General features: G+C 39.6%; 1 protein-coding gene across 1 annotated transcript in view; it reads right to left on the bottom strand.

The window, feature by feature from the left end:
- Nucleotides 1–6,840: 6,840 nt before the first annotated feature.
- Nucleotides 6,841–23,445, bottom strand: part of LOC126284474 (uncharacterized) — a 41,067-nt gene continuing 24,462 nt past the window's right edge. The window contains exons 3-4 of the mRNA XM_049983429.1: nucleotides 7,813–7,915; nucleotides 6,841–7,715 (exon numbers count right to left, since the gene is read on the bottom strand). Coding sequence (XP_049839386.1) covers nucleotides 7,444–7,715; nucleotides 7,813–7,915 — 375 coding nt within the window. The 3' untranslated portion in view covers nucleotides 6,841–7,443. The remainder of the gene's footprint in view (nucleotides 7,716–7,812; nucleotides 7,916–23,445) is intronic.

Genomic DNA, 23,445 nt, shown 5'->3' with positions numbered 1-23,445 from the left:
CATTCGCAAGGAGGGGAGGAGGAAGGTCCCACTATGTGATACAATAGAGACAACAGAAATAACACTGCAAGACAGAGTCCGCTGCGATGTACTGAGAAGCACTGAACATGACACACTTAAACGACGATACAGTCTATAGCAGTAGTCATGGCTAGATGTCGGAGACTGCTGAAACACTCTAACATCCCGAGCGCTCATGTGCCGAGGACCATTGCAGTTCGTCAATCGTCTCATATGCCACCAGCGTTAACACTCAGAGGTCGACAAAAACTACTGCTGCGATTGTAGCAGAAGTCGTGAGTGCGGGTGTATGCCAGAGTACACCATCCCCGGCCATGGCGGGCATCCGTGTATGATTGGACTGGTAGAAACTCCGATGTTATCAATACGTCCAGAGCAAACATCTCCTCTTATGCAACACACGAATGTCTGCTTCTGTGGCGTTCACCCAGCACACTGGTCACTTCGCGAGCCCTCGCTACCATGGACAAAATCAGACAGGTCAGCGCATTCTTTGTGCCCCTCACAGGCTGAGCTAATCCGTTACTTCCGGTTGCTGTCTCCTAGTGACCCCCGCTGCAGCCAGCCACAGTGCACTGCAAAAAAAACAGTAGTTCCAATCAATTCCTCTCCAACAGACCCCGCAGTTTAAAAAAAATCCACTTTACCGAATCCAACGCAGCAAAGTTGTTGACCATATAGCGCGAATTGCTCACGTGAAATGTAGATTTTCCCCTTTTATACAAATCATTTTCGACGATAGAAAATAACGAGGCATATACACGCTTTTTCACAGCGCTGAAGTATCTGTACTTGTGAAAATTATGTAACGGTATGGTATAGGCTACATTCATCTACATATTTTTTCATCAGCTACGAAAAATTTTTTCTTATCACTCACGTCACGCATCACAGGACTAGAATATTAAACTCATTTTTAGCTCATGATGGAGTGCTAAAACTACTTCTGTCACCGGACGTATCCTCACTTTCGGTCTCTCTCTTAAGGTATCCAAATGTCTTGTAACATACACAGTCTCTTAAGGTAACAGCACAGAGGAGCTGTACATGTAAGGTCTATTCTACGTATTACTCTATAAATTCGGTAATAGATCTGATTTTACTACGATGGTCGTCTCCTCCTGTGTAGTTGAGAGATTCAGATATCGTTAAAACATATTGCTGTGAGGAAAAAAAAAAAAAGACAAGTCAAGAATCATATCCTTGGTGCCCTAGCCATCGCCTCACTTTCATGGCAAATAATTTTTCTTTTTCAGTCGGATGAGACTCACCAGGTAGTTAAAATGGGAATCCCCGAAGGGATGACATTCTTTTTGAGGAACTGACATTTAAAGATGGCCACAGAAGGATTCTATCGGCAGCAACATACATTTCACATAAGGACCACGCTATTAAAAACATGATCGCAACGACTGTGTTACCATCACCCTGCTTAAAAAGCAGTCTTGGTACTACAGGCGCACACAAGAATCACTAATAGCGTTACGCTTTCTCGTAGAAATGCTGTCTGCGATTTGGAATCAAGTCTCTCCATTCAACCACATACTAGCTTCAGATCCTATGGAAAAGTCTTTTAATCATTACAGCAACTGGTGAATCATATTCGTGCCACACTCGTATCTCGCAAAGTGTCACATCTTTAGAACCTATCTGCTACTGCTAAACTCCAATGTGACTTTAGACAGTCCCTCTGCATCTTGTAAATGTTCTTCAGTCTCTACCCCAACTCGCTTCCTTCATGTGATCATCCCCATTTAAGTCGGAACTGAACACAAGACGGATAGCACTACAACTACCACCTTCTGCACTCTGTGGAGAAACAGGCTGAGCTGAGTTAATGCGACAGGACCGTCTCTTTTAACCACCGGTGGAAATGGGGACATTTTTAGGTAGCTCTGCCAACTCTAAACGATGTGTAAGGCCGGTGCCAAAATGAAGCTCTCTCCTGCAAAACGAGTTAGTACAAAAGACAGTAGGAACAGAAAGAAGAACAAGGATTTTGCTACTGCATTCTGTGTGTCACCAAACTACTTGCAGGCACTACAGTCCGAAGGAGATCTGTGACCCTCAGGGTGCCATCACACTGTCACCCAAACATTCTCTCTATCATCGTTATTTTGCACCATCCAACAGAGAAAAACTATGAACAATAAAAGCTCTACTAACTTCATCTGAGAGAGAACTTGATAAGATTTTACCACATCTGTCTTTGCCAATATATCAAAAACAAATAATGTGTGTGTGCTGCCAGTGAGCATGTCTGGTGATCTTATTAAATATACAGGTATAGATTCATTGGAGCAGGTGGCTACTGATCACAGTCGCTTACACAGACCAGAGTAAAATTCCATCACCTATACTGCAGGTGGACTAGATCCCACAGACTATCAGTCGCAAAAGACAGTCCTGTTTTGTTGGTTCATTTATTGTTCTTTTTCTCTAACACGTCTAACCAGTGTATTACTACGCCTTTGTACACCGCCATACATTTTGTTTTTTCCACCATGACTTCGAGGTTTGTGTCAGGTTTTAAACTGACATTAACAAGTTTCGATCCATTGGCTCTGACTGAAAGCTGGACATCACATGGTGTAAATCATGTTGCTGCTGCTCCCACAAAATAAAGACAGAATGATTTTAAATAAAAAAGGAAGTAATAACGTAAGGAAGCTACCAAGCGAGGTGGCACAGTGGTTACCACAATGGACCCGCATTTCGAAGGACGACGGTTCAATCCCGCGCCCGGACATCCTGATTTAGGTTTCCCGTGATTTCCCTAAATTGCTCCAGGCAAATGCCGGGATGGTTCCTCTGAAAGGGCATAGCCGACTTCCTTCCCCGTCCTTCCCTAATCTAATGAGATCCACAACCTCGCTGTTAGGTCTCCTTCCCCAAACAACCCAAACCATAAGGAAACTGGAAGAGATTTGCGGCATTGTGGAGTATTTCCAAACACTTGTGCAAGGGTGAATGAGAGCCTCTACATTTAAAGTCATCTTTCACAGAGAAGGGTAGCAGATGGCTTGGTGTTCCAGTTCAGTTGATCCGTCATATTTTAGTCATGTAGGCGATCACCGTTTCGGTGCTGGCCATCCCCAGGAGTTGTTGCCCCTCCACCAAGATTCTTTCTCCACCTTAAACAAGTGGTGTCAGCCAGTCATTATTGGTAATGTACAGTGTACTAAGGTACAGATGTGGTGGAAAAGACACCGTCAATGTACTGTAATAAGCACCACAGTTGATAGTGTAATCAGTTTTACCAACCGATGACACAGCAGCATGCTTCCCAATTCCTGTATCATAGATAAACTGCCCCTCCACTACTTTGCGGGTACCATATACTACATTGCGAATGTAGGTAGATGACTGTGCAGTACATCCATTCATTGTTGATTCTCGAACGTGTACACCGAAGTATACCAGTCAGTGACCTACATATTCTAGCACTTTGATCATTGGGCGTAATTTCAGATGGGCACTCGTAAGTGTCCATCTTACCCTATTTGGATGGGAGTCACAGAGGACTCTTGCATTGTTAAGATAAAGTTACACATTGAAAGGTCACCTCGCATTGTCTTTGACCAAAGATTAATGCAACGCTATAGCAGATTTAATTTGCAGCTGACCAGAAGCAGACCGTTAGCTTCCATGTCTCGTGAAGGAACAGAGTGAGTTCAGTCCATAATTGCCCTTCAGCGAAAATTGTTTCGCACCAATCTTACTCATGGCACCGATCAAAGTGCACATGATCTCTCCAGATGCGTAGATGTTGAGGTGGTTGCCATTGTATAGTAGACATGACAGTATTGTGGCGATGTAGCAGACGGTTATGAGGAAGAAACGTGTGGTTTATGCATGATTGAACTACAAACGGACATAATTTGAAACATATAACGTAAATCACCTGTGCTATCAATTCAGATGTATTGTTCTAGTGTCTGTGGTCAGTGCCAAGAAGGTACTGGCGACAGAAAAATGATATTCGAACATAAACACAAGCATTCCGAAGGCTACACGGTTCTGCGTTTAAAACACGATATAACTAGAGCGGTGCGGTTTCCAACCTATTAGTAACTTGGAATGCAACGCTGTTAATATTCCAATGTAAGAAATATATCGCCAGGGCATGACATACACTCTTCATGCAAGTTTCTGTTCTGTAAATTATGGTAACAAACTGTAAAGTAATAAAAAATATACCTTGCACAAATAAGAGAACATCAATTCTATGTGACACAAATACTGCATAGGGTTCCAGAGGCGTATGGTACCTTCTGTTATTGAAGTTCGTGCCCGATTACTGTTTGGAAATAATATTATGCTCACAACAGCCCTATAAAACGATCGTCGACAGTCGAAATTGCATATGAAGAAACAGTGATATCTTACAACGACGATCAGTAGCCAGAGGAGATGTAACAATTTTACCGCAGTTTACCACCGCAGCTGGTAACTTTCCTCTTGCACACAGAAGTCATGGTCCTATGTTAGGCTGTTTTGGTCATGTATCCTCTCTCCACTATTAAGGTGTGTATACGTAGCATCAGTCTACTCCACTCCTCCAGAACACAAAATTTCATTGATTTTGCTCAGTACTCTTTTCATGGTATTTGTCTCTTTGTGGTATTTGTCTCTAATTTTATGAATTCTCAGTCAATTTCTGTAATTTTACTAGGTTTTCACGATTTTACATATTTCATACTATTTCTCTCAGTTTTTACGTTTGTCGTCATTTTTCGTGGTTATACCAGGTTTTCGTCGACTTTTACCCATTTTAATGTCATCTAACGTATGTTTTCCATAGTTTTTCATATGTATATGGTCATGTTGCTGACATACCCGTGTGCTGTTTGATTTTCTACAAGAATATCTGCGCTTCTTACACGCCAACCTACTAAAAAATCCTAAGACTTACCCTCTCCCCGGCGATCCACGTTCATTCATGTACGATAGAATGAACATGAAAAGTATAGTAACAGTCGTTTCGTACTTATACGAAACTGAAGTCTCGATTTATGTCCAAGATGTGGCCGAGAAATGGGCTACTTCACATACATCTTCGTTTGTCTAGAGGAGGGTGCCGAAACAGGTTTTCCATCGATGGACATGTTTTAACACACTTGAGTTGGAAGTCCTCTTACGACTGTGGGTTGGAGACGTCTGCTTTTAAAGATGGCAGATAGATAGTGCTCCAAGTAATCTGCTACACAATTCTATGTATGTATATTATAGCAGCATTCTCTGTTGAAGCAGCCACTTCAGCTGCATATATACTTCCATGTCTGCTTCACGCACTGTCTGCGACGAAGCCCCTGGTGGGCGTAGCAGAGCCAGCCTGTGTGAAATGTTACATCTTGTTGACAAACCTGCTATTGGAACTGATACTTGCTTTTCGTTTTTGCGTGACATTATTAACGTTTTGTCAACTCAGAATCTTCAAAGTCCTCGAGTTGTGACCTGATGAGCAATATAAATCTCAGATTTCCACAGTGATTATAAATACAAATTTAAAAAATATTGTTACTGACATCCATTATGAAAACCATTTTTTTACGGCTCTTGCATGCACCCTATAGTGATTTTCAAGGTACAGTTGTTAATACATACAAATATTTCACTAATGGTTACAAATGTCTAAACTAAGTTTCTAGCTTGTGCAACTGTGTGAAGCTATTTCTGTCTTCAGTTCATACTTCTACATGTATTTTTATCTCCAATACAGTGAACCAGCTGTTCAGCCACTAATGAAAACGACATTCCCTGATGAACACAATTTTTTGTGGCTGAAACTGTTTGGTCACAGTGCTATTAGAATTTTATAACAAAAAAATGTAAATTATGTACCCAGTGTAAGCTAATGCTATAAAAGCAATAGAGATGGATTCCACTTGTACTGCTCATGTAGTGTTTTCATTGTCAAGATAAATTTTCGTATTTTTGTGCAACTGTTGCTTCCAATGGCAACATAAAGAAAGATCTGACAAGAAGCGGAAGATGGAGATGTACTCGAAAGGGGCATCTACTAAAGTAACTGTGGAATATGAAATATGGTTTGTGGTAACCGACTCCAGCTGTGAAACCTTACAACAGTTCCTTCTCAATTTTAAAGGGTTAGTTATCATTTGGAGCTTGTGTCCCAAAATTAAATCAAAATGAAGGCTAAGGAATTACATGTAATAGCAGAACTTTGTTGTCAACGAACTTCACTTTCTGGGCACTTTTGCTTCCATTTCCTGATAATTTTGGCCATACTCTGAAACGGTTTGGCAGGCGCTAGTCCCTTATTACTTGCAGAACAAAATTAATTCTGTCCAGAAACAATACTAACTCGCTGTTTGGACATTTATTGTTTTTTATTATTGTAATTAGCTTCATAGATTTACATTGCACTACAGGATTTGCTTAAGCACACGTATATAAAAATCAAAAATAAGCACCGTCTGAAGAGCTATCAAAGCCACCAGTACGACCGGCCGCCGTGTCATCCTCAGATCTTAGACATCACCGGATGTGGATACAGAGGCATGTGTGTTCACCACACCACTCTTACAGACATTGTCAGTTTTCGTGACCAGTGCCACTACTTCTCAATTAAGTACCTCTTCAATTGGCCTCAAAGGGCTGAGTGCACCCCACATACCAACAGCATTTGGCAGACCCATGCAAGTGCTATTCAAGCCTGACAGCATTTAACTTCAGTGATCTGATGGGAACCGGTGTTACCACCGTGGCAAGGCCATTGGTACATGTATATAAAGCTACAACTAAATGTACTGTCTAACATGATAACAATCTATATCTTTAAATGATATGTGATAAAAAGTTTGAGATCATTTTATTGCAACTTTAATACATTACAGTCTATATCAATGTACAGATAATAACCAACATACATATAACAACATTTTCAGTCTTTTTCATCTATAAAACAATTATTTTTCATACAATTTATGAAATTCAGGAACTAAAAGCAGTGTGCAAAATGTAAGTGCATAAGAATCTTCATTTTAGCCAAAATGGCGAAAGGATATGCAATTTGAGATTTCTAGTAGCTGTTACATTTCCAAAATACACTTTCAAAAAAGATAACATAATGCATCACTAAATGAATTTTTCACTTACTTTCATTAAAAACTCATACTTTATGCACGATTGATTTCACTCTTTATCCATCCTCTGAAATTATCTGATAGAAAATTAGTCACCAGTAACCTAAAGGTGAATGGAAATTAGAATTTCAGAGAGCGCGCGCGGGGGGGGGGGGGGGGCGCTCGCATAATTTAATGACCTATAGTAGTAAATCTTCTATTTTGTAAGTTGAAAATAATACTGCATAACATAGTGGAGATGAACTTCCCTGATGTGAGTGGACAGATGTAGCGGGAAATCTGATATTTGGATGAATATAGCTCTTTGTCACTATTAAGATTGATCGTTTAACTTCATCTTCATTTCAAAGAGGAGATTGTCGATTCTATTCATTGCAATATCTCTACTCCTTTCGTCCATCTTTTTTAACTTTGTTGCAATCAGTTGGCCATACAGGTCGCATTCGTCTGCCTCACCAACGTACCTTTCGTACTGTGTGGTATATGCAGCATCGTTTCTCTCTTTGCATTCCTCTGTTTCATATTTTCTTTTCTTCGCTTGTGGTACATAGTCAGAAGCGCTAACTCGTGATGTGTACCAATGATCTGTTTAGAGAAAAACGAAATTTATTGTCAACCTTATCAGTTTTCTTACTTTAGTAGTCTCTTTCACTCAAAACATAACCCAATTAAAACATCTTACCTCTGTTCTCATTTCCTATAAACACAGTATTTCCTTCCTCAATGACATCATCTTCGCTAACGGTTTCTTGGACACTTTCAACACTTTGCTCAGTTATAAATTCCTGAAACAAGCACAGACCAGTTCATCATTAATTAAATTCACTACCTGTTGCAGGTTCCACACAGTGGACATCACAAAATCAGTTCAGAATTCTGGAAGTGTGTAAAATAGTTACTCAAATCATCCACCAACGGAAAAGATGTTACTACACATCTAAATCTTCCTACAAATACAGTTGGGAACTTGGACCATATGCACGTAGCAGCAGTCAATTTTTCTGTGTGACAAAGAGGAAATCCCTTCAAAAACAAAGAGGAAATCCCTTCATAAACAAATAATTTACAGTGTAGCACTCACACAGACATGACTGTTCCCAAAAATATATAAGAATGCTCTTGGAGACTGGTATGTGTTATTCCTGTGTATTTTGACTTCTAGCCATCCTGAGCACAATCTCTACATCTAGTTAGGCACATCTGTGGTGTAATATAGAGGCAGTACAGCACAAAGCATATCTTGGATGAAAGCTTTTGATGAAGTTTTGCATTCAACTATCACAATTAGATGGTACTAATTTTATTTGAAGTTTTTGGATTGGAGGCGTATTGTGTAGATAATTGACCACACCATTATGGTTTGACAACCATTCACCCGTCTTCAGATGGTCATCTGAAATATATGGCTAGATGTAGGCATCATCGAGTTGATCCTGAAAGCTTGAAATACTACTTACATCAGAAAAACTTCAAGAATCATTATTAATACTTTTAATTTGTTTATATTGAGGAACTGATCCATAATAGTGGCAAACACAACAGCACAATGAATTTGAAGGTGCTTGGGTTTTATGAGGCTTAATGCAAGACATTACATTATATATAATTTGCATGAAAAAATTCCAAGGTCAGCCTGTTGGGAACAGATAAGGCTGAACAGTTAATGGATTACAATAGATAAAGAAGAAGCTGCTTTAACATAGTCATAAGAAATCAAAATTAATACTGGAAAAATTTTTGGTGTTGTTTTGTTTTCTAAATTGAGAACCCTCAGGTTCCAATTGTTCATTATCTCTTCTTTGATTAATTTATATGATGCTTATGTTTTCAAAAAATCTGTGGTTGTTTCTAATTGCAAGAACAGTAATGAAGAGTAGATACTTTTTTAATCACATAAATCCAAAATGATGAGACCTCCTGAATAAGGAACATTAAGAATAACGAAATATAGAATACAAATTTCACAGAAGAATTAAAATACTTCAGTATCAGATTACTGTACTTCAGATGTACAAAAATCAAATATAATGAACTCAGATTATCCCTAATATTAATCATGTGTGTGTTACTTAGTTATTTTAAAAATCCAGTGATTTATTTCATTATCAGTTTGTCACCCATAAATATTCCACACTCCTTATAATCTGTACTTTATTAGTGGACAAACTTTTACAACTTCTCATAAGTTACAGAAAATGTGTGTTGCTGAATACGACATGCCATTCTGAACAACAGTAAATTACTTCACGTCCATATGTAGGAAGTCTATATTTTATTCAGTATCAAGATGCATGTTTTGCATCCATCATGGCTGACTTATTGTCGGTATACAACAAATAATATGTTCACAGGCACCTTCAGTAACTAATTTTTATTTTCTATTACAATGTATTACAAATTACGAGATCAAATCATTATCATATTCAACATAATCCATATGATAAATGAGCAAAATAACTAAAACTCGTCAATTATTACAAGCCATTGGATAGTCTTCTGTCAGACTTCTTAATTCACTCCATATGTTAACTATATTACACGCTTTTGAATCCAGACAGTGGTAGCTTAGCTTGAGATAGGATACAGCGCAATATCACAGGATAAAAGTCTTTGAACTGTGATATAGTTTCTAGTTTTATGCTCTGAATGTCTGACAAGATAACAACATTCAGATTTGGGAATCCAGTAGTTCTGTAGTATGCCCTTCCCATCTGAATTTATTATTACTCTGTAATCTTAAGAAGCTTGTCTTCATATAAAGAAGTACGAGAAAGAAACAAACATTTACAATTTTCATCGTTTTTAAATTACTTGATTTCTGTTATTTCACAAATACTCTTTTCGCCAATGGCACATTTTTATGTTTATTTTTATATATATGTATTACGTAATTCGATAGAGGAAGACAGTATCTAAAGTATAAAAAAATTTCTCTTTAAACTTCGATAGCTAGTAGAAGCCACTAAACACTCTTAGACCTGACTGCACTAATGTTGATCAAAAGTTAATCATTGCTAAGTCAACATTTAATCCTGGTCAACGCAAAATTCGACTGCACCTGCCACATTTAAAATTACACAAGGGACCTGATAACAATTACAAGTGACTGAGGTCAGAGGATCGTTTATCTTCAACTGATCATGGTCAGAATAAAAAAAACCATACTGCACCAAGCTGGCGATGCGTTTTGATGTTTTAGATGGCACTGAAGATGAAAAATATAATCTTGATCATATAAGTTGTCGCAGAAACTATATTGGTGGACTTGTGAAAAGGGGAAATCATTTTGAAGATTACGGGGACAGGACATTTGAATAAAGATTTTGTTGTTCAGGAGAAACAATGTGGTGATTATTAGACCAAATCAACGAGAGCTTAGAATTTCCTGCTTATCGTAATAACACCATCTCACCAATGAATAGACATCTAATGACATTACAGGCATATGCAAATGGTGCATCTAATATAGTTTTGATACAGTTTGTCATAGTTAAATATCGAACATCGACACAATGTGTAACAAAATGCAGATGTAACTGGTTTTTTGAAAGCATACTGTAACTGAAAGCGTCGAGTGCTGGGAAGAGAGAAGCAGCAGGTCTGCATCCATCTTCTTTCATTTTTGTTTCACCTTCTGCTTTCTAAAAGATTTTAAGGTTTTCTTCTTTATTTAATTGAAGCATTACACGCAATAGTCGATATTATTTATTATAAGTAATGTATTTGCTACAATTCTTGTTGCAAAGGCCATCCTCAGGAATTTTACGCCAGTGCATAGAAATCTTAACGTAGCTGTGAATCTATGTTAGAAAATAAACAATTTATAGATTAGAAGTTTATGTGATGACACTTCGTTTAAAATGTATTTCCGAATCTCATAGGCTTAAGAACCACCTCACGATTTTATCTTGTTAGTAAATATCTTTTTCAGTGATGATGAGCAGCTTCGAAAAAAAGTCTTCCATTCTACAGAAATTACGAAACTAATCTCGATCCAGAAATTATATGATGAAGCACGTTTCTTCAAAGTTGTGGTAGTCAGTGTCACATATACGAGTATTATTCATGTGCAAAATTGTATTAGTCACTATACTTTAACTATATTCAGTTTAAACTCGAAAATGAGATGAAGATTCAACTATTTTAATACCGGAAATGGGATGAAGATTCAACTGAGTGAACGAGTAACTTGTACTAGTATGGACGTCAGATCTTTTTACAGCTTTATCCTCTGTTCCAGCCATCGACAAGTCCAGAATCTTCTGAAAACTACACCTACCTTCTTTTTGCAATATAAAATTTTCGCATCACAGCCGACCAATTCTAAAAGGATATCATTTTCAAATTTTGAGAAATGATTCTTTAAACTTCCGAGCATGGACATCCCATTACATGCAGCACCAGATGGCTGGCACAAAGGTCGGCCTCAAATGTTTTACATCATCCTCAAATCATGAGGCCGTATTCCATGTCGAAGGTTTCATCAATCGGCACATCTACCATTACTGGGCGGCACAAGATCCCGGAGTTACTGTGAAAAAGATGCATTCTCATCCAAAAGTGACCATGTGGTATGGAATAACGGCTACAAATATCATCGGCGCACATCTTCTCCGTGACTCAATAAACAGGAATCGCTACCTTCAAATGCTTCACGATTAAGTTTGGACCACGGTATCTAGATGGGAAAACGTCGACAAAATTAATTTCATGTAAGACGGTGCACCGCTTCACAATCCAAACTTCGTGTGGAACTGGTTGGTTGTGAAGATTCCAGGACATTGACTACAGAGAAAGGACCTCATGAATGGCCTGAAAGGTGCCCAGATCGGAAACGCTGTGACCTTTTTTATGGGTCTGACCAAAAAAGGAGATGTACCAGACGAAAGCTCGCACAGTGAACGAATTGGAAGCACGGATTCGAGAAGTTCTTATCAACATCCAACACAACTTCCTCCAGAAACCTGCGTTTCATTCCAGATCGTTTTTCGAGACTGGTCGACGAAACAGGTACCTACATCGAAATTTAATGGACTTTTAACGTATACAGTCATATTCCTATATGAAGGGCTTATTTCAATAGTGGTACAAGTCCATTTACGTTCATTTTGAGATACAGAATCCTAAAGTTAAATGAGCGCTGGAAAATCTGCAGTTGACATACCAGAAATATTCGAGCATATGGCTTCTTGCTAGAGATGAACCTTTCTTTCTGTTTGTTTGGATCATCAATTTCAGAAGTATTATAGGCAGAAAAGTGGAGGTAATGGTCTTGTACCGCTATTGAAATAAGCCCTTCATATAACAGTGTACATACTGTATTAATTTCAAATAAATAGCTCTGCGAGGATAAAAGTTATATGTCAGTTTCAATGCCTAATTACTTCCCGTCCACCCTGTATTAACTGAGACATTAAAAACAAGAAGAATCTGCAATATATGTATATCTGTTGTTCCAAGATTCAGTCCGATAGTCGTTAGAAGATATTCCTATGTAAACCTTGGTGCGGCTCCACATTTATTCAGCAAAAAACATTCTGATGTATTTTTGCGAGCGACACTAAATGTCCTCGACCAGGAAGTACATGGTGGTTTGCAGAGTGTGTGTGTTCTAAAAATTTAGGGAGAGATGTCATGATCAAGCGATTAACTTATAAGCACACAGCCACCTAGAGTTCGAGCCAGCATTAACATTTTCGCTGCTACAAATGTGCTCTCTCCATTCAGTGCTGAGGATGGCCTTTGTTATGACTGTATGCTCGTGAAATTCTGGTGCCTTTCCTAGAAGACGGCGTCCGGCTAACGAAATACTTATCATCCGATTTTTCGAAAACTATTGCGTGAAAAATTTTGATTTTTGTACATCTTACAGTTTCATATCTTCACTCGATAAAGAATTGAATTTTTTTTCGTTGTCTGTCATACTTACCGCGCACCATCAAATTAAGTAAAACACTGCATTTAATTTTAAACAGTTTGCGGTGGTAGAAATTCACTGCACAAACTTTTTGTATGAATGATTTTAGCTCATACATTGCAGTGAATGAAATGCAGAGATGATATGGAAACTTCAGTTAAAATTGAGAACAAAATGATATGACATGTCGTCCTCGAGCTACTGGGTTTTACACCCGACAGACTGTCGTGTCTAACACACCCATTCACATCCTTGTCGTATTGCGAGGCATGTGGTCATAACAATCGTCATATCTTATCAACGATTCAAGATATCGAAACAAGGTTTTCTACAAATGATAACAAGCAACGGGGCACATATATTGTATAATAAATACTCGAAAGTTATTTATTCATCAAGATACAGAAGTAACTCATCCACAACAATGAGAAGTTGGCGGCACAAAATGCATACAGACGTCCACAGTGCGTAGGGGAACCCAAGCGGTGCTTGTACACACCTGCACAGCAGCGAAGTGTGTTTAAAAAAGTATAAAAAATCTGTGACTTGCGCAGAATTAGGGAGCGTTTCTGTCTGATAGTTGTTCGGGCATACACGTATGTAAGCCATGGACTGGCTTCAAAGTTCTCGTGAAACTCTGCTGGCTAATTTTTTGCAGAACATATGTTTAAGGTAGCTTGCGTGCTAAATATATACTGTCTATTAATTCAACCTGGTAATGGTCTCAGGCACACTAGCAAGCCTCGTAACCCAATGTTTTTATGCAACAAAACACCAAAATCCTAATCATTTCCTGAGACATGGTGTGTAAGCGATAAATAACTGTACATAAGATCGATCGTGATGGGGTTTGATGCACTTCCAGGTATAATGTTATAAGTTGCTAAAGTTAGAGCAGCGTCTAACACAAATCGAAAAGAACTTAAACCAACTAATCATGTTACGTAATTTTTTTACCCTTAGAGTCAATATGTATTCTCATTTTTTGGAGTCATGACCGGAAATGACATCATGATCACATGATCAACTTATAAGCTTCTGTTACTCGCCAACAGACAAACTGCAGAACTACATACACAGCGTGTCTATCCTAAGAGTCACCTGGTGCATTTTCTCTGTGTTTCGGCAGATACTTTTAGTTTCGTTGTTGTAATGAGTAACTGGAGTCATCCCAAACAAATACTGCTCATCGTGTCTTTCATGCGATGCGCAGTGTCGCTGGAGAGCGACGGTTGTTTCCCGTTTCAAACAAAATGATTTTTAAAGAGCAATTTTACGAGCCCATTTTGATCACTTGGCCAGTAAAATAAGATGTCTGACAGGCGGCAAAGTAAAATCTGGTAAGAAACTGAGAAAGTTTGTCCGTGACAACTCCTTCTATTCTATTAGTGTAACGTGTAAAATATGGTGGATAGGGATTACTAACTCACAGCCGTATCTTTTTTTCTTTCCGTAAAAAAACGTAAGTCTTCAGAATGTAGCCGTACGTACAAATTATATAGCGATGTGAATGTAAAATGACTCATTCCACAACATTACTATCCACTATGCAAAACGATCCAGCCGTACAGATGAAGACCATAGAATTCTGCCAAGATAAAGTCTACAATAGAACTATAAGTAGTGCTACGAAGCCTTTCGCGACGTATTTCTTGAGTAAAAATCTCTCGGTGTACATGCCGCTTCAATTCAGGATAAAACTCCAAGCTTTCGACCACTACCTCCATGTTCGTCGTCAGGGCTAAAACTGACTCGTGAACTAGCGAGGCTCCCACTTTTATATGAAAAAGTGGGAACAACAAAAGTGGGAACCTAGCTAGTTCACGACAGTCAGTTTTAGCCCTGACGACGAACATGGAGGTAGTGGTCGAAAGCTTGGAGTTTTATCCTGAATTGAAGCGGCATGTCAGTAGTGCTGTTTGGTAGTTTGTATAATCGATCTCGACACAAAATAATTTAAACTATAGACATACAGAGTATAGTCTTATAATCCACTATCGGCCCTGATTAGCTGGAATGTGTGTACTTCCCACATGTCAGCCATTCTTACTTTAATTCTCCAAAAGAAGCTGGGTTAGATTCCACGTCTGTCTGTCTTTGTATATGTGTAGGACAAACTAATATATAAGAAACTATCAGCCTCGATTACGATAATGAAACCAACCTTTACCTAGGTTTCAGCCCAAATAATTAAGCCTTCTTCAGAAAATATACCTAAATCTATAATATGTCTAAGAGGGTATGATCTAGAAATAAAACTAAAACAGCCTGAGTAGGCGCAGTCACATTTTAAAAATGCGGTACATAAGTACTAGACCATGCCTTCTTAGACAAATTATAGATTCAGGTATATCTTCTGGAGGAGGCTCAATTATCTGGGCTGAAACCTAGGTAAAATTTGGTTTCATTACCGCAATCGAGGCTGATAGTTTCTTATGTACTAGATTATCGCGATTGCTGACTGTGCTGCAATGTTGAAAGTGTAGGACAAAGAGTGGAATGCGTTTTAGCATAGCAATACGATCAGAATAGCTACTTTGTAAATCTGATTGAACACTATTTGATAGGCTGTGACGTGGATACCCCACAACCATGGGGTAGAGTGTGGGAGTTGATCCAGCAACCACAAGGAACAAAATTTCTTTCTTTTTTTGTGTGCAATGTGCTACTCTGGGCAACAAAAATGCATATTCAGCGCTATGTGTCTATTAATGTACCAAGCCAGTGGTATGTATTTATTAATGTATCAAGCTAGCGGTATGTATTTATTAATGTACGAAGCCAGCGATATGTATTTATCAGTGTACCAAGCCCCATGCCCACAAGACATCTGAGATGTCAATCCCAAGCAAATATAACAGTCCAACTCTGACAACTGTGTGGAAAAATGTGATAACGTTACCTTAACATGAGCGGTTGTCATAATAAACTGATGACTTTCATATCATCTTAAGTAGAACTAAGACGTGTATATTGACAAAATAATATGGATAATATAGACTTGCGCCTTCCATATTCTTATACAATCTCTGTAGCAGTTAATGTCTGAGAATATATTATTTTATGTGAGTACATTAACAACATGAGTTTGTGTAATCGACTTCCACGTCAGATAAGAATTAAAACTGTAGACAGTCAGATAAGAGTTTGCACCGGATCCCCATCTGTCAAAGTCTATTCATGTGCAATAACAGCACTACAAACTGTAGCGTGTTATAGACGGAACTTAAAATGTGTTTAAGGAACCTTTTTAATAATAATATGACACTCATTGCTAATACGTGTATCGTCCACGCCAGTGATCGTCAGAGTGTTCTGCTCAACAACCAGTGCTGACGTGGTGGCGCACCACCTAGGCGGCATATGCATCCATCTTACTTTTATTTCGTAACCTACGTAAATTAGTACGTTAATGAGCCCCCATCAGCCGAGCTATAGCAAAGGCGCGAAAAGTTGGCCACTGGCCAAGCACTGATAGTTAAAAGTCGGCACGATTCGAAACACTTCGTGTCGCCTATTCTCCGTTTCATGTTGCTGCTATCCTCCGCAACGCCTAAGTTGTGACACTGTAATTTCTTGACGAAGTGCTGTTGTCTATGTGAGCAGATGGTTAACTGATTAATCACAGCAACTGTACTTGTATTTGAGTGAGTTACACACGATCACAAATGCTTACTACATATTTGGTATGTCATTTTTCTTGTACTAGATGCTTCGTATTACGGCAGCCTTAATTTAATTTCATATTCCTTGTTACAAATACACTATGTGATCAGAAGTATCCGGACACCTGGCTGACAATGACTTACAAGTTCGTCGTGCCCTCCATTGGTAATGCTGGAATTCAATATAGTGTTGGCCCACCCTTAGCCTTCATGACAGCTTCCACCCTCGCAGGCATACTTTCAATCAGGTGTTGGAAAGTTTCTTGGGGAATGGCAGCCCATTCTTCACGGAGTGCTGCACTGAGGAGAGGTATCGATGTCGGTCGGTGAGGCCTGGCACGAAATCGGCGTTCCGAAACATCCCAAAGGTGTTGTATAGAATTCAGGTCAGGACCCTATGCAGGCCAGTCCATTACAGGAATGCTATTGTTGTGTAACCACTCGACCACAGGCCGTACATTATGAACGGGTGCTCGATCGTGTTGAAAGATGCAGTCACCATCCCTGAATTTCTCTTCAACAGTGGGAAGCAAGAAGGTGCTTAAAACATCAATGTAGGCCTGTGCTGTGATAGAGCCACGCAAAACAACGAGGAGTGCAAGGCTCCTCCATGAAAAACACGCTTCTAGGCGCTTCAGTCCGGAACGGCGCTGCTGCTACGGTCGCAGGTTCGAAATCTGCTTCGGGCATGGATGTGTGTAATGTCCTTAGATTAGTTAGGTTTAAGTAGTTCTAAGTCTAGGGGACTGATCACCTCAGATGTTAAGTCCCATAGTGCTTAGAGCCAATTAAAAAAAAAAGACATGACCACATCAAAACACCACCGCCTCCGAATTTTATTGTTGGCACTAGACACGCTGGCAGATGACGTTCTCCGGGCAATTGCCATACCCACATCCTGCCATCGGATAGCCACATTGTGTACCGTGATTCGTCACTCAATACAACGTTTTTCCACTGTTCATTAGTCCAATGTTTACGCTCCTTACACCAACCGAGGCGTTATTTGGCATTTACCGGATTGAAGTGTGGCTTATGAGCAGTCGCTCGACCATTAAATCCAAGTTTTCTCACGTCCCGCCTAACTGTCATAGTTCGTGCATTGGATCGTGATGCAGTTTGGAATTCCTGTGTGATGGTCTGGATAGATGTCTGCCTTTTACACATTGCGACCCTCTTCAACTGTCGGTGGTCTCTGCCAGTCAACACACGAGCTCGGCCTGTACGCTTTTGTGCTGTACGCGTCCCTTCACTTTTCCACTTCACATCGGAAACAGTGGACCTAGGGATGTTTAAGAGTGTGGAAATTTCGCGTACGGACGTATGACACAAGTGACACCCAATCACCTGACCACATTCAAAGTCCGTGAGTTCCGCAGAGCGCCCCATTCTGCTCTCTGACGATGTGTAATGACTACTGAGGTCGCTGATATGGAGTACCTGGCAGTAGGTGGCAGCACAATGCGCCTAATATGGAAAACGTATGTTTTTGAGGGTGTCCGGATACTTTTGAACATATAGTGTATGTACCGCTTTAGAAGATGACCGTCTCCATAATGTATTGACAAATCCATGTTACTTCTGTGCCAAAAGTATCATAATAGCTGATCAGATGAGTCGGGCATGCCTTCGAGTTGTCAGCACTGAAAAACACACAATAATTCATTCCCCTACTCACATCCTCTAACCTCACATTCGCCAAGCAACATATCCTTCCACCCCTGAGGTAAGCGGCCAACTTTTACTTGGCTCACAGCCGAATTCACCAACGTCAATTAAAATTAGGAACATCTTAAAGTATTACTGGCTCTGTATTTTTGTTACTGAACAGGAGAACTGCAGTCTTAATAAACTCTTCACCTTAGTTGACATCTTTGGATTCGGCTGTTAGTTGCTAGGTGCACTTTATTATAAGAAAAAAATGAGAAGCTCGGGCTTCCGGAATACTTGATGCGGGTCACAGAGCCGCAGTATAGCGACCACTGCCTTATCAGGGTTGCTTTGTTGTCCGTCTGACTTTCAAGAACTCTTTTTAACTCAGGAACGGGTAGACGTATGAAGTTGAAATTTGTGTCGCATATTAAGGTCTATGTTTCCTTGGCTTGGCCAACGCAGTTAAAAGATACGGCCATTTATATGAAGCATTTTTATAGTCGTTTCATTAACTATAAGAGTTGATATCCACTTTTACAATTCTGAACAGCATCAATTAGGTGTCGGTGCAACTGTTAATTAAAACCGAGAGCACGAGAGCTACACCTGGCAGACATGCAGCTATAGTGATATTTCAATATTAAATTACCATATCTGAGCTCTATGTCATATCTAAATCATTTTAACATTAGCTAGATACTTATTAAGAGTTTAATTTGCTACAGAAAAGCAAGCGTCATAGCCTAAACAGCGTGGTTCACAGTTCATGTCGACTTAGTAGATCAAGTTTCACATAGGAACCCATCTCTGGAAACGTCATCCAACGATGCTACAGAGCTTCAGAGCTGTAAGCGCCGGCATCTGTAAATGTATGTGTATACGGGGTGATTTCGTGATGATGTTACAAACTTTTGAAGGATGATGGAGAAGGATGAATGTATCAATTTGAGGTAGAAATCCCTGTACCAGAAACCAACGAAACAAACTGTTACAAGCAAAAACCGTTGTGATGCCTCTGACAGTGAAATATATGCACCAGTATTGTTGTTGCTAAGAATGTAGGGTAGGCAACTTTCAGACGAAGTAGTACGGACCACAACGAGAAAAAATGTCTAGCAAACATGGGCTCTAAACTGCATTCCTCAAGATCTATGACGAGATGTGTTTTGCAATAGCGAAGATGAAAAAATGCTCATAGCTCCTCAGGTATGCATTTTCGAGCACCTGTGTCTGGACATTTTTATTTGTTTTGGTCCATACTACTATCTCTGAAAGTTGCCTACCCTATGTTCTTAGCAACAATAGTACCAGCACATGTATTCCACAGTCAGAGATATCAGAATCAGTTTCGTGTATAACTTTCGACATATTTGTTTCGAAACCAGAACCCCTAGCTGAAATTAATAAATTTATCCGTCTCCATCATCCTAGAAAGTTTGTAACATCATCACGGAAGCGCCTTGTATACAGGGTGGTCCGTTGGTAGTGACCGGGCCAAATATCTCATGAAATAAGCATCAAACGAAAACACTACAAAGAACGAAACTCGTCTAGCTTGAAGGGGGAAACCAGATGGCGCTATGGTTGGCCTGCTAGATGGCGCTGCCATAGCTCAAACGGATGTCAACTGCGTTTTTTTTTTTTAATAGGTGCCCCATTTTATTACATATTCGTGTAGTACGTAAAGAAATATGAATGGTTTAGTTGGGCCACTTTTTTCGCTTTGAGATAGATGGCGCTGTAATACTTACAAACGTATAAGTACGTGGTATCACGTAACATTCCGCCAGTGCGGACGGTATTTGCTTCGTGATACATCATCCGTGTTAAAATGGACCGCTTACCAACTGCGGAAAAGGTCGACATCGTGTTGATGTATGGCTATTGTGATCAAAATGCCCAACGGGCGTGTGCTATGTATGCTGCTCGGTATCCTGGACGACATCATCCAAGTATCCAGACCGTTCACCGGATAGTTACGTTATTTAAGGGAGCAGGAAGTGTTCAGCCACATGTGAAACGTCAACCACGACCTGCAACAAATGATGATGCCCAAGTAGGTGTTTTAGCTGCTGTCGCGGCTAATCCGTACATCAGTAGGAGACAAACTGCGCGAAAATCGGGAATCTCAAAAAAGTCGGTGTTGAGAATCCTACATCAACATCGATTGCACCCGTACCATATTTCTATGCACCAGGAATTGCATGGCGACGACTTTGAACGTCGTGTACAGTTCTGCCACTGGGCACATGAGAAATTACGGGACGATGATAGATTTTTTGCACTCGTTTTATTAGGCGACGAAGCGTCATTCGCCAACAGCGGTAACGGAAACCGGCATAATTGCACTATTGGGCAACGGAAAAATCCACGATGGCTGCGACAAGTGGAACATCAGCGACCTTGGCGGGTTAATGTATGGTGCGGCATTATGGGAGGAAGGATAAATTGGCCCCCATTTTATCGATGGCAATCTGAATGGTGCAATGTATACTGATTTACTACGTAATGCTTCTACCGATGTTACTACGAGATGTTTCACTGCATGACAGAATGACGATGTACTTCAAACATGGTGGATGTCCGGCACATAGCTCGCGTGTGGTTGAAGCGGTATTGAATAGCATATTTCATGACAAGTGGATTGGCCCGCACGTTCACCGGATCTGACGTCCCCGGATATCTTCCTGTGGGGAAAGTTGAAGAATGTTTGCTACCGTGATCCACCGACAACGCCTGACAACATGCGTCAGCGCATTGTCAATGCATGTGCTAACATTATGGAAGGCGAACTACTCGCTGTTGAAAGGAATGTCGTTACACATATTCCCAAATGCATTCAGGTTGACGGACATCATTTTGAGCATTTATTGCATTAATGTGGTATTTACAGGTAATCACTCTGTAACAGCATGCGTTCTCAGAAATGAAAAGTTCACAAAGGTACATGTATCACATTGGAACAACCGAAATAAAATGTTCAAACGTACCTACGTTCTGTATCTTAATTTAAAAAACCTACCTGTTACCAACCCTTCGCCTAAAATTGTGAGCCATATGTTTGTGACTATTACAGCGCCATGTATCACAAAGCGAAAAAAGTGGTCCGACTGAAGCATTCATATTTCTTTACGTACTACACGAAATGTAACAAAAAATGGGGGTACCTGTTTAAAAAAAAAAACGCAGTTCCGTTTGACGTATGGCAGCGCCAAATAGCGGGCCAACCATAGCGCCATCTTGTTTCCCCCTTCAAGTTCGACAAGTTTCTTTCTTTGTAGTTTTTTTCGTTTGACGCTTATTTCGTGAGATATTTGGCCCAGTGTCGATCATTGGACCGCCCTGTATACACACATGAACAGGTACCAGCGCCTGTAACTTTGACGCTCTGTAGCGTCGTTGTATGACGTATCCGGACATGGGTTCCAACGTAAAAAGTGATCTACATAAAGTCCCACCTACAACCTCTATCGGATCTAATAGTTATAAATATTTTGTGTTTATTTTCACAGTAATGTCCCAGCCACGCGGAAGGCAGATCTGATAAAAAGAGAACTTTTCTCATATGGAGAGGAGAATAAACAAGCCACGGCCCTATATTAAATTCTCCAAGCCGAGGACATTGTGAAATTATGAGCCAACGAACGATGACTGCGGCAACTGTAAGATCAACAAAAGGAAGATGCTTCACGTGCCCACGTTAATAAGACAGAACGGCCAATCCTTTTCCAAATACTATACATGCGAAGAAGATAGTGACACTATTTGTGAAGAGTATTCATTTAATGAGCAAATATTCTGGTGTGAACCAGTGAAATTGACAGTTAGTTATTTAACTCTGGAAAATTCTAACGTAATTTATAATGTCATATTTCATATTATATTGAGATACATTCACAACATCATGATAAATACCTTCTTATTCATTCTGCGTCAAAAACCGCTCAATCCTATACAATATTTCTTTAATACCAGCCTATAGAAGTTGTTTTGAGCCAGGCGTCTCTCAGATACTACTCATCATCCTATGCTTCTCCAACCCCTCATACATTCCTGGGATAATTCAATTCTTAGTGGATTCAGCTATTATAGAATAACTCGGGATACCTTGCGTGGAAAGGGATTGAGAATAATTTTGTGATTTTTGGAATTTTTAGGAGTGTTTTCATGTGCTCTATAACTTTGTGATTCTGGGGCATGAAGCTACGTGACTCTATTGTTGTGACTAGATTCCTGAATAAATCGTGTACCTGATTACGAGCAGTGCATATAGCTTTAACAATCCGTAGTTATATTAATAAAAGGCCAGTGTGTTTTGTGCAGATCTGAGTAAGTTGTCTTTGTGCATGGTCGGTAACCTTTACCATGTGCTTTGTTCGTGAGATTGTGCTTTACTAATCTACGCATGCAAATGAACCAGTTTCCCTGCTCAAACAAATTCTCGAGCTTTATTGTTTGATTATTGATTTTTATACATTTTATCGTTTTTTCTCTGCAGTGTGTAGCCACGTGGTTACTAGTGAAATTCGGTGTCTCCTATCTTTTGGAAGAACTGTTTACACGACATAGTTTCCATTCATTGTTCTTCATTGCAATCCTGCGTCATTTCTTTATAAATTTGGGAATGATTTTCTGTTAAAGTATCCGACCACCGAAGCTAGTCTCTCTCTAACAGAATTTAGATCTTCTTCTCTTTACTAAAACATAGAAAAACCTCTTTCTCTGTGATGAATGATTGGTCAATGTGAGCATGGGTAACCCATCTCTCCCAAGGCACCCCTGATTTCAAACGATTGTGTTATTCTCGTATCGATTTCAGTTCATTTTACCAGCAATATTCAGTACCAACACTCCACGATAGGTGGTATTTTTCTGTTAAATATAAGTTTGTTCGTGTGTGTCTGTTTTAAATATTTAACAATGAAATAAATGTGTAGTAAAACGCAATCCTAATGTTCTTTAACTCACCCGCTGTTTATCCAATTTCCTATCGAGAGTCTTCCAAGACATCTCAGCTCATACAAGTATGAATATTTGTTTTTCTAAGAGCATTTCCCAAGCTGATTCTCGTGCCAGAATT

Source organism: Schistocerca gregaria, chromosome 8, assembly GCF_023897955.1.
Source record: "Schistocerca gregaria isolate iqSchGreg1 chromosome 8, iqSchGreg1.2, whole genome shotgun sequence".
In the NCBI taxonomy this organism is placed as follows: domain Eukaryota; kingdom Metazoa; phylum Arthropoda; class Insecta; order Orthoptera; family Acrididae; genus Schistocerca; species Schistocerca gregaria.
The sequence above is the reverse complement of the archived record's forward strand: the minus strand, read 5'-3'. Positions and strand labels throughout refer to the sequence as shown.